At 44.8% G+C, this 13,297-nt stretch overlaps 1 protein-coding gene across 2 annotated transcripts in view; it reads left to right on the top strand.

Annotated features, from left to right (window-relative positions):
- Nucleotides 1–13,297, top strand: part of FUT8 (fucosyltransferase 8) — a 584,495-nt gene that overhangs the window by 303,884 nt on the left and 267,314 nt on the right. For both annotated transcript variants that reach the window (XM_069208896.1, XM_069208897.1), the window contains one exon: nucleotides 8,733–9,123. In XM_069208896.1, the coding sequence (XP_069064997.1) occupies nucleotides 8,921–9,123 (203 nt within the window). In that variant the 5' untranslated portion in view covers nucleotides 8,733–8,920. The remainder of the gene's footprint in view (nucleotides 1–8,732; nucleotides 9,124–13,297) is intronic.

Here is a 13,297-nt window from a genome sequence, read left to right as displayed (position 1 = left end):
TACTGATATTGAAGACACTGCTCACTGTGCAATAGAAATACACAAATAAGGCATTCAGTACTTGTGATACGGGGCAGTGCAAACCACATGGCTACTTGCACTAGGCTTTGAGTATATGTGATGTGGGCCACGCCATACTACATGGCTACTCTTGACCTAGGCATTGAGTATATGTGATGTGGGGCACGGCATACTACATGGCTACTTGCCCTTAGGCATTGAGTATATGTGATGTGGGGCACGCCATACTACATGGCTACTTGCCCTAGGCATTGAGTGTATGTGATGTGGGGCACGCCATACTACATGGCTACTTGCCCTAGGCATTGAGTGTATGTGATGTGGGGCACGGCATACTACATGGCTACTTGCCCTAGGCTTAGAGTACACGAAACGTGGGGCAGTTCACACCACATGGCTACTTGCACTAGGCGTTGAATATATGTGATGTGGGGCACTCCATACTACATGGCTACTTGCCCTAGGCTTAGAGTACACGAAACGTGGGGCAGTTCATTCCACATGGCTACTTGAACTAGGCATAGAGATCACAAAATGTGGGGCAGTTCATTCCACATGGCTACTTGCACTAGGCATTCAGTACATCTGATACAGGGCAGTTCATACTACGTCTACTTGCACTTGGCGTTGAATATATGTGATGTGGGGCACTCCATACTACATTGCTACTTGCACTAGGCATTGAGTATGTGTGATGTGGGGCAGTTCATACTACATGGCTACTTGCACTGGGCATTGAGTGTATGAGGCATGGGGCTCATACCACATGGCTACTTACACTAGGCGTTGTGTATATGTGATGAGGGGCAGGTCATACAACATGGTTACTTGCACTAGGCATTCAGTACATCTGATGCTGGGCAGTTCATACTACATGTCTACTTGCACTTGGCGTTGAGTATATGTGATGTGGGGCACTCCATACTACATTGCTACTTGCACTAGGCATTGAGTATGTGTGATGTGGGGCAGTTCATACTACATGGCTACTTGCACTGGCCATTGAGTGTATGAGGCATGGGGCTCATACCACATGGCTACTTACACTAGGCGTTGTGTATATGTGATGAGGGGCAGGTCATACAACATGGCTACTTGCACTAGGCATTCAGTACATCTGATACAGGGCAGTTCATACTACATGTCTACTTGCACTTGGCGTTGAGTATATGTGATGTGGGGCACTCCATACTACATTGCTACTTGCACTAGGCATTGAGTATGTGTGATGTGGGGCAGTTCATACTACATGGCTACTTGCACTGGGCATTGAGTGTATGAGGCATGGGGCGCATACCACATGGCTACTTACACTAGGCGTTGTGTATGTGATGAGGGGCAGGTCATACAACATGGTTGCTTGCACTAGGCATTCAGTACATCTGATGCTGGGCAGTTCATATCACATGGCTACTTGCACTATGCATTGAGTATATGAGACATGGGGCAATCCATACTTCATGGCTACTTGCACTAAGCATTGAGTATACTTGATGTGGGGCAGTTCATGGCTACTTACACTTGCCCTTGAGTATATGTGGGGCACTCCCTACTGCATGGCTACCTGCACTAGGCATTGAGTATACTTGATGTGGGGCAGTTCATTCTACATGACTACTTGCACTATATGATGAGTATATGAGGCATGGGGCATTTCATACCACATGGCTACTTACACTAGGCGTTGAGTATATGTGATGAGGGGCAGGTCATACAACATGGTTACTTGCACTATGCGTTGAGTATATGAGACATTGGGCAATCCATGCTCCATAGCTACTTGCACTAGGAATTGAGTATGTGTGATGTGGGGCATTTCATACCACATGGCTACTTGCACTGGGCATTGAGTGTATGAGGCATGGGATATTCCATACCACATGGCTTCTTACACTAGGCGTTGAGTATATGTGATGATGGGCAGGTCATACCACATGGCTATTTGCACTATGCATTGAGTATATGAGACATGGGGCAATCCATACTACATGGCTACTTGTACTGGGCATTGAGTGTATGTGATGTAAGGCTGTTCCCGCCACATGGCTACTTGCACTAGGTGTTGAGTATATGAGACATGGGGCAGTTTATACCACATGGCTACTTGCACTAGGAATTGAGTATGTGTGATTTGGGGCATTTCATACCACATGCCTACTTGCACTGGGCACTGAGTATATGAGGCATGGGTCATTTCATACCACATGGCTACTTGCACAAGGCTTTGAGTGTATAAGACATGGGGCAATCCATACCACATGGCTACTTGCATAAGGCTTTGAGCATATAAGACATGGGGCAATCCATACCACATGGCTACTTGCTCTAGGCATTAAGTGTATCTGATGTGATGCAGTTCATACCATATGGCTACTTACGCTATGCGCTGAGTATACGAGACGTGGCAGTCCATACCACATGGCCACTTGCATTATGCGTTGAGTACATGAGATGTGGGGTAGTTCATACTACATGGCTACTGGCACTAGGCGTTGAGTACATGAGACATGGGGCAATCCATACCACATGGCTACTATGAGTATATGAGACATGGGGCAATTCTTACCGGATGGCCAGTTGCATTTCTTCCTGGCTTCTCAATCTATTTGTTTTTGTACGATGGATTCCTGTTTCTCAATTAGTAATCGGGTCTTCTTAACATGCCTATTAAGGTCATGAACGATAAGGGTATTTTGAATTGAAATACTGAAGATGGTGAAAAAAACGAGCTACTATGAAATGAAAGTATTTTTCATAAAATGCCAATGGCTCATATTGCATGCTGACGCTGGACTCTGATCTGGACTGGTGCAGGCGAAGGGAAAAATAGATGTAGGTAAATAACTCTAAATGTTGGCTTCTCAGCTTCTCATATTCAACTTCTTGTTGTATGGAACTTTGTTACAGCTTTTATTCAGTTGCTTCAGTACATTTTATGGCCGCTGATTTCTTCCTGACTACCTAGAATGGCGAGGGACTATAGATGTTTGTTCCCGTTCGCTCTTTAAGTCTCCTGGGCTTCCCCTTGAAGAAGTTGCATCATCACATCTTAAATCCTTCGTTGTTTACACCGTGTAATACCTCCGGGGTACGGCTGCCGTTTTACTTGCTGGGATAGCCATATGTTCCCACAGAAGTGAGACTGTACTAACACTTTACAGTAGTAACACTACGGTACGTAGTAGCCTCTGTCCTTTGGGGATGAAGGATTTTAATTCGTGGAGCCTGGAATCTCAAAAAATGCTTCTCTAGTTGTCCCCCTCCAATTCTAGCCAATCCCACCGGTAATTGCTTTGTGTACAAAATCTACATTAAAAGCATCTCGCCTCCAGATGTATATAAGATTGCTTCCTTTAACCTCTAGTGTGTCGGTGCTGGGCGTAAAAAGAGTGAGTTATCTTCACTTTAGGGACTGACTGTCGTTACGCTTCCTATAATTCTGCTCTCTCGTGCTTTTCTCCTTCCCTAATCCTGTTTTAATTGTTAATTTCCTTACGGTGACCAAAGACGAGTCATAAAATGAATAATTCACAGACACTTCATGCAGTGTTCAGACTGCGGCAAGGCGCACAAGACATCTATTGGTACAGCAAGGCTGACTCGCTACACATTGTAAAAAGATGTATGTTCCATTATACATTGATAAGAAGAGGGGCAAGTGTCTTCGTTCTTTGATCCATTTATCTTTTCATTCGTTCCTTGTTTCTGGCTTAGGAGGAAACCTAGATGTTTTGACAAGTTACGCAGGACATTAATTTTAGGCGGGTCCTACAATAAGCATCAGGAGGTTTAGTTTTATTTTCCTTAGAACAGAGCGAGATGGAGAGCAAAATCCGGCGAAGGCAGCTGGTAAGAAAGAATGGAAAAGGTTAAAGATTGTGAAAAAAGTTGTTTCCTTTAATAAAAAAAAACAAAAAAAACAAACAAACACTGGCAAAGGCAATGCGTTTGCGTGCTCGGAATAAACTCTGGGAAGAATTTCCAGAGATGGCCAATGGAAAGGCCAAGAAAGTGCGTGTAGCGTGGCAGCAAGTCTCCGAGGTGAAGTCCTACCAGGACTTGAAAAGGTAGCGCTGCGTACACAGTGAGAAACTGCTTTCCGCACAGTGTAATCCCCTGTGACGCGCTGTGGGTATGTACTGATCACACGCACCCACTACAGACAGAATTGTTTGCAGCCAGACGCTAAAAAACAGACAGAGCCTTTGAAGTTGGTGCTGCAAGGGGTGGGTGGGCAGGACCAGGGCCTCCTAGATAAAAGTGAGTAAGAGTGTGGGGGTAGATCACGGGCCTGTGGGTAGCGAGGGAATGAACTTTGAGAGTATCTACGAGGAAGGCATCACATGAGTATACAGTGTCTAGAGCATCCGTGTGTCGGAAAGACCCTGGAAGTGGGAGGTGGGCTCTTGATGATATTATGACACTGATGACATTTGGGAGTGACACAACTAGTGATATAGGTAGTGAAAGTAAGGACTGAGGTGTGTGGAGTTAAATAAATAGAAAAGCACTGTCGGTGCTTTTACAAGTAGAATGAGTACCAATCAAAGGAGCAGTGATCGAGGGATGCATTTTATGCAAGGGCCAACTAATACAAGTCTTCCCTCTTGTCTACAGTTGCTGACAAATTGGAAAGAAAAAGCATACAATATCATTTAAAGTTTTTCCCAAGCGGTCCATCTGCAAGGGCCAATAGAAATACGCGTTTTGTCAGCTTTATTCCAGCACATGGCCTCTCTGGATCAAAGTGCCTAGAGGGTCATGGGGGAGGGAGGGCTTAAACAGAGTTGTACTGAAAGAAATTGGGCGGTGGCAGGTGTAGGGTAGTTGACCGCATAGATGATGGGGGTGGGAGGTCAGTTAATAGCCCCCAAGCTGGTGTCATCCTACCAGGTCCATTGACGAACGGTATTTATACATCATGCCGAATGCCATCCTGTGCCCAGTCATTTTCCAGCAGAGGGAGAAAGATGTTCCAGGCGTGACACGTCTTGGCGGGTCACACAGGATCTTCAGCTGTGTTTCCAGCAGTTGGTCCTTGGGGTGAGTCCCCACTGACCCCCCCAAAGCAGATATCACAGGTGGTGAACCAGTAACCGGTACTTAGATCGGAGTCACTGACGGACTCCCACAGGCAACCAGCTAGTGCCACACCACTTGACCCAGTACTGTAAAAAATTAAATGCCAAGGCCTAAGCATCACTCACTGGTCCACTGCAGCTTGCATAACCCACATCACTTTTTAAAAGTAGGTTTACGTTCAAGTTTAATAATTTGTTGAAAGCTATGTTGAACAGTTTAATGCTCCATTAATGAATTTTTCTTAAAAATACACGCACAGCGCCATTATGTGTGGTTTCTCATAAATGCGTGCCAGTGTTTATAAATAGGTGCCAGCGCCGAGCACCAGAAAACATCGACATAAATTAAGCACCGACTTGACCAGTTGAGGAGGGAGTTAGCGGTTTGCCCTCAGTGTCAGTGCTGCAATGGATTGTGGGTGTGACGTCAAATGAGGTCACATGAACTGTCTGCGTAGTGCCTGAGCCCACTGTGCACTCAGTGTCCTACCCAAGCCATAACCACATAGGAATTGAAATGAGGTGATAAAATTATATTTTACACGTTGCCATACTTTTATCTTTGTGTAAAAACAGTTTGAAAACAAGCATTTGCAATGCAATTGGTCTCGCATTTGCTCCTGTTACAGCTATTGGCGTTGTAAATTCCTAACTGGACTTTCTTGCCACATAAATTGAAAATAAAAAGTAAAACTGTTGACATAAGAGAGCCAAATCAAAGCACCATGGCCGCTATGAGCGCGAGGGAAGACACAAAAGGAAAACCTTTGCTCGCAGTCAAACGTATCAGCAATTATCCATGTAACAGGGGCAGTCTGCAGGGTGGTAACAAAACCTCCCCAAGGAGGGACAAACATAAAGCATTTACCAATGATGATAAAGGATTTTTGAAAGGCAAGTCCATGAACGAGTGAAAGTGATGGGCATGCGGTGGGTGTGGTTAAAAGCCCACAATACTAACAACAGGTCAAAGCGCTTGCACGCTCGACCAAAAAAAGCTATTTGTTTAATTGAAGTGCGCTCTCAAACAGTTATCCCTGCAGAGGCTACATCCTGTAGGGTCATTAATGTGTTGGAAAAAACTATTAGTCTTGCCCAGGCAACCCCAACTTTCCCTCTACCCAGTGAGCATAGGTACTTAAGTAGATGCTTTAAAACCCGAGGAAGGAACGGGCTCTTTAAGTAAAAAATAAATAAACATTGCACGACTACCTCCTAATACTCCATTTAACATGGAGTCATTTAAGAGATAAGTTATAATGCAAGATGTTACGTAACTGCGCACCCGTTTTTAAAAATACGTCCCTGCGTATTGAATGTTCGTACAAGTGCAGGCTTTACATCCAGCCAACTACTCGAATTTACGTCGACTTGAAGCACGTTTGGCATCCCTTGTATTGTCAATAAAATGAATTGTCTCTCTGTGTTAATGCACAGACACAAACCAGAGAAAGGGGATTTTAATTAAATTCCTTGCCGCTCTAGAATATAAACAATTTTGCCTGGTCCACTGATTGGGAGGACTTTTTTAAGGACTGCAGGGTAAATAAGCAACCTTATAGTCCTACACATCATTTGTCGTGATTAAATAAATAGTTTCGTTTACTGGAATTATAACTTGCACACACAGAATTAAAACAAATATTTACACACACACACAGCAGTAAAAAAAAAAAAAAAAAAAAGCTACATCATGTGACATTCTCTCTCACGGACACGTGAGTTCCTTGTTTTCCTCTTTACCGCACCGGCCTTGCAGTCTGGTCTCCATTACTGTTCTTAGGCCATTACTGATTTGCAGATGGCTGCAACCATTCTGTAATTGTGTTTATATAGCGCTTACTACCCCCGACGAGGTGTTGAAGCGCTTATCGGCGAGTAGCACGCTACTCCGGAACCCAAAAGGATTAGTGGTGGTTAGTATAGGAAAATATGAGAGCCGTATTATTATTATTAGTATGAGTTGATCCGAGCAGAGGGTATGTGAGTTTACTAGTAGGTTTGAATAAAATAATGGAGGGATAGAGGAGGGAAGAATCCAGAAGTGTTAATTGAGTGTGTGCTGGACTGAGGGGCGCAAATACAACAGAATGGAATGCCACCTCCAAAATCTAGTGCGCTACTCTGCCACCGACTCGTTTCAGCTCTTCGTGTGTTACAAACCTATGCAAACATACATTGTGATGTAGTGTGAGTGTGCAGCGTCCTACATTTTCACAATATTGCGCATCTCCCTTCCACAGTAGTTTGTGTGAGCAAAAGTGACACGCTGCAGCTGAGAGCCCCTCCGCAGTGCAGCGACCCATGGAAGCCTAAATGAAATCTCAACCAAACATAGGTTTTGGCCAGTGCTGTAGACGGGCCCTCTAGCACGCAGGGCAGCTGCTAGAGGCGCGAGGCTTCTCCCACAGGCGCTATAAAGCAGAGGAGAGGGGCATGCCATTGGATATTCTGTAAGGAAAGGGATGTGTTCAACCAAAAGCGTTTCAATCTGGAAAACGTGACTAGAAACATTTATTTATAAAGCAACGTTTAGACAGATGTCGCAAGAATGCAACACAGACGAAGGTCGTTTGATGGGCAGCAGACTGCTTCCGGGGTCAGGGTGAAACCTCTTCACTCTCACTTGTTTCTGGTCCCACACACCGAGTATTATCATTTTAGACGGTGAGTGTCTTGTGGGTGTTATTGGTACCATGTGCATAGCTGCCAAGTTTCCCATGTCCATGCGTGATGTGCTGCTCCAGTCCAGATTTCTTCCTTTGAATCCTGGGACGTGAAGTCATGTTTGATAATGGGATAAAAAGACCACAAGTTCCAGAATTCCAATAAAAATCCTGGACTAGAGCAGCACATCACGCATGGCCCTGGGAAACGTGGCAGGTCAGCATGTGCATGTCCTTACTACAGTGTGTACTGTAAATCAGTGGTTCCCAACCTGTGGTCCAGTGACCCCTGGGGGTCCGCGAAGTGTCCTTAGGGGGCTGTGACTGCTTTGAAAATTTAATAATTTTAACAGATTAGGTCCCCAGTTTTCATTAATGACGCACTGGGGGTCACCAGATTCCAATAATGATTCAGTGGGGGTCCCCGGGTTCCAGTATTGATAAAGTGGGGGTCCACAGAATTCAAAAGGTTGGGAGCCACTGCTATAAATCTTTGCTCTGAAGCCGGCCAGGAGTAACTCCCCTTTGAGGACAGAGGATTCATCTAGGTAAGTCGAAGGTCATTTAAGTTTCACATGTCTGTATTGATGCGTTGTTGATTTGTTATCTTCCAATTGCCATACTTTGTATGGGATTGTTAGCGAAGACGACGTTTTGGGAACATGTGTCTTTAGGTTCTCAGGAAACTATTTCCCAGTGCGGGACTCCCTGTGGAATGGTGGTTGCCTGGAAGTTGCATCTCCAGTTGTGTGCATTCAAAGTAGATGAGCAGGTAAATGCCCTGCGTCTGTAGACATCACCAGATAGATGTAAACTTTGGACTGTGCAACCCATAGGTTGCTGCGGCTGTCTCGCGATGGAGGCTAGGCCGCTGATAAGTCACAGAATTCCACTTATACGTTCCATATCTCCATTTAAAGAACGTACTCTTGGTTTCATTGACTTTCTCTTCTCTTGTTTTCAGAACTTGAGTACATACCTCACAGCGCCTAAGGGATTGACGCTAAACCCCGTGGAGGACATGAACTGGAGGCCGCGAAGGATGCCGTAAGTCAACAGTGAAGTTGGCTTTCCTTAAGCGGACCGGAGAGCTACAATGTTTTTTGTTATTTTATGAATGAACCCGGCCTTGGAGTGCACTGAAAATCTAAAATGCGGCCATGGACGGGCTCCTGGCGTTGGATTATGCTCATTCTCTTTGCATGGGGGACTTTGTTGTTCTACATTGGTGGACATTTGGTGCGGGACAGTGACCACCCGGATCACTCCAGCCGAGAACTCTCCAAGATCCTTGCAAAACTGGAACGATTAAAACAGCAAAATGAAGACCTAAGGAGCATGGCGGAATCTCTCAGGTAAGAGTGGCAACCACTGGTTGCTTGCCACTGGTCCGCCAGTGGCCTGCCGCACCCATATGCTGTTGGTTTGTCACTGTTTGTGACATTGTTGATGGTGAAAGGCTTTAAGGTGGGACTGTGTGTTGCATGCTTCTGTGCTGTTAGGTGTTGGCTTGTCTTCCAGTTTCCTATTTTCTATCACAGAAGTAGCTCACGTGGCTTTACATCCAGAGACATCCAGTTCATCAGAAATCTGACAACATTCTTGGGCCTTACTTATCGTCTTTTGAAATAATGTCTATTGACGTTGATTATCATCAGAGACAATTTACTCTATTTAAGAGAGGCACTCTGTGTTTATTAAATTATTTTGTAAAAAAAAAATGTATAATGTGATCACTAGTTTACTACACTATACAATAAAATTCATCATCCTCACATGGTATTAAAACACAGAAATGTTGGCACTAAATTGAAAACAATGGGTTGGTGGGAAGCCATCATAGATGTTAAGATTCCTGATGCTGAGCAGTCACATCCTTCTCCCTGGGGACTGTCACTAAATGCCAGCAGGAGTTTTCAGTGACCACAGCCAGGAAAGTGATCATGGCCAGAGAGCCATTTTCCTAGCCCTCGAGGCGCCCGGTGTTGGTTGGCTGACTGCCACGCGTGCCAGCATGAGCAGCTTCAGGTCAAACCATCAGCGCGCCTGGCAGAGGGATCTCATGGAGGAGGGGAGACTTCTGTGGAAGTTTGTGGGGTCTTTGCAGTCCCTCACAAGCAAGGACTCCTTGGTTGGCCTGGTTTTCCCGCTCCTCCCCTCCACAGGCCCTGAAGGGACACACTGACGATTTGGGTTGGGGCAGTGCATGCTTAAACTTTGTGTGCCACAGTGAGAGGACATGGAAGAGGGTGGGAGTGTGGATCATGCTGAGGCTTTGGGGGGGCGGGGGGGTGCAGAACACCCACAAATGTGTTTAGTGAGCTGGGGCCATTGTGAAGGCCATTGCTCTTCTCCCTCATCAGGGGCCTTCATCTTCGTTTGTAAACCCTTCTTGAGAGGCGGCCATTATCACCCAATAGTGCCCTCTCTTGACATCACTAATAATGTGTGTGTTTACCTGTGATAAAGTATGTGTGTGTGTAAGCTGTGTCCAGCCGTGTTAACAATTGCTTCATTTTCTATTCTGGTGCTGTGTGTTGTCCAGCAGTGCTGTTGTGGCTGTGCTGTTGATGGCGCTGCTGTCTGCCGCCTCCTCTAAGTGGCAGGTGGCTCTCGCATGCATCACGGTGTCCCAGGAGCTTGATGGTTCTTTCCTTGCACGATCTTTAGGTACTGCAGCGCCCCCTAGCTGCTGTGTGGTGTGTGGCAGTTTGTGGATGGGTTGACTTTTAAGGGAGCGGGCTCCAGAGCGGGACTGGGCTCGTGACTCCTAGGCTCAGATTGATTACTTGTATCCGAGATTGATTGGTGGGCCCGGCCCTGAGAGCACTGGCTCCTTAGTTCATGGTTTTGAAACACTGACCCACTAATGCCGGCTCTGTGCCGGATGTTCAGGACTTCCGCCTAAAACACGTGTGCATACCATTGGACCTGATTTCGGGTTGCAATGTACAGAGGTGACCGTAAAATCACACGTGATCTTACAATTGCTGTGCAGTAAATCCGTATTAAAACTGTGCAATTATGAGTAAAACCTGATGAAATGGGGAACTACTTAGTGATCTTTTTTCTGGTTGTAAAACCACACACTAATCCCAATTCTTTTGGATTTTAAAAGTATGTGATGACCTGTGAGCGGGATGGGAAGACGGGGGAGAGGGCCAGGCGAGTAGGGGAGGTTTTCTTTTTTTTACGATTTTACTTTGCGAAATCACTAGCTGGAAAAAAAAAATGAATCCGGCCTGCTTCCCCCACCCCCAGAAAAACAGCTGTGAAATAACCTAGGCTCTTTGAGTCAGGCAGAGTGAAATTCCGTTCGGTATTTTTTCTCTGCCAGATGCCTGACTTCGCACTTAAATAATCGTTGGTCATGCGGATAACCTGGCTCGGGTTCAGCCCCTTTGGACTTACACTGGATACCCCTGGCCTTGTATATGTTTGTTGCTTTTATGGTGTTTGGCTTCATGGGTTTGATGCTGTGTTTCAGCATTCTGTTAGCTGCCACTAACTTGTTGAAATCGCAGTGGAAGCCTGCACGAGGGTTGGGGGCACATGAATGATTCGGACCAGGCCACGCTCAGGTCGTAAGTTTTTAACCAAAGAACCATTCTTCGGGAGTGTATTAGAACTTTTTTTTTTTGTTTTGAGATTTTGCATGTGAGCTGATTTAACCTTTCACTGTTCTCCTGTTCGCCAGAGAGAAATTCTATTTACATAAGTATGCATGCACTTGGAGGGTATTTTCACTATGCGTCCTGGTTTTGCCGTATGCTGTACAGCGAAACGTTCTGTTTTTGTTTATTTAATATGTATCAGGACATTTCCAGCCGAGAGGTACATATTCTGGAAATTGTTCGCATCCAGGAAGGGATAATTTGATTTTTTTTTAGGAATACTGCGAAGCCCCCAAGCCTTGGGAATGGATAACCTACGATTGTGGGATCTGCGAATAACGCCAAATAAGAGGAAACATGTTTTCTTAATAATTTTATTTTAGTTCAACGGGAATACACACAAAAAAACAAAATACAGCGGATGGGATTCAACCAGTGGCATTCGAAATCATATAAATTGATTTGACGTGGGTTTATTCAGTAAAGGGCACTGACTTTTAATCGAAGACGTGTTTAAAGGCACCTTCCAGTGTAGGGAAAAAACACAGTTCCCATCTGCTAGTTCTGCATCTCTAAGATTCACCAACAACAAGCCGTGCAGAATGTTGATTTGCCTGATATCCTCAGATGATGTCAGCTGGTATTGTGAGATGCATTGTATCATCGTTCACTGGACTGGCCCCTTATGGGTTTACAGCTGTGTAGTGTGTAAGACGTAAAATGTAAGCAACCAAACAAAAATAATTGTGTTATCAATCAAGTCCGATCTTTCTGACAATGGTCCAAGCACTGTTGTTTTCAGGCCTGTATGATGGCTAACCAAAGAACATGTCTCCTTCAAAAAGTTCCCATGCTCTGGTATTCTTAGCGTTTTGCCTTAATAGTATCATCAATGCTGTACTTGGAGGCAATCCAGAAATAAATACAACATTCCAGCCCTTTTTCCCAAATACTGGAGCGATTTTTAACTTTCCCAAAAATATAGCAGGACTGGATTAGAATAAAATACAAGACTTTTGGACTATTTTGAGGAAAGTTGCAATTGCCCCAAATATTCTCGGACTGAAGTTAGAACAGTAAGCTAGTCTTTTCAGTGTTGAGAAAAGCATCTGCTGCCCAAGGCCACCTCTTAGGTCAGATTCAGTGCAAGCTGTCTCCTCCCAGGCAGCCATCTTTCAGTCCATACACATCCCCACCCCCTTGTTAACACCCTGCTGCCAAGCACATGCGCAAAATGTCCTGTTTGGTTAAAAAAGGAAAGAAACAGAAACAAACAAGCAAATCACACACAACCCCCACTCACCCATCCCATCCCACTCTTTCCTAAAATTAGAACATTGAGGTGGGGGATCTTGGATCATTGCTGATCATTGAAACAGTTCTGTAAACCCCTGTTGTGAACAAGCACTGAAAGGGTCTTTCTGAGTCTACGACCCCACAATTTGACCCCGCCCAAGCTCTATTTGCAGGTGATGTTAAAAAAAAAAATGAAAAAAAAATACTTGCTCTCCTTCCTCTTTGAGAGACATCTTCCATCTGTGTCCTCTTAAGCCCTACTATGTGCTTTTGAGGATGGGATTGAACAGATGTGGCGTTCATTCATTGCTGCTGTTCCACTTGATACCTTAGGTTGTTCTATGTATATAGGTTTACGTAACATGGTTCATCTATTTGTGACTGTGTATTTCAGAATTTATGTACCTATCCATACTATTCTACTGTGACTGTTACCCACTGAGCTCTGTAAATGTCTGTCTGTTGAGCCCCTGAACGTGGACACAGCACCCATTTATTAACTTACAAATATGCTTTTCCAAGTTTTGTGACACAGTATAGTTATAGAACTACAAAAACCACTGGAAGAGCTATATTGGCCGACTAAACAGCTGCACAGGTATTAGTGCTTCGAGTGTAA

Source organism: Pleurodeles waltl, chromosome 9 (assembly GCF_031143425.1).
Source record: "Pleurodeles waltl isolate 20211129_DDA chromosome 9, aPleWal1.hap1.20221129, whole genome shotgun sequence".
NCBI lineage: Eukaryota > Metazoa > Chordata > Amphibia > Caudata > Salamandridae > Pleurodeles > Pleurodeles waltl.
The sequence above is the reverse complement of the archived record's forward strand: the minus strand, read 5'-3'. Positions and strand labels throughout refer to the sequence as shown.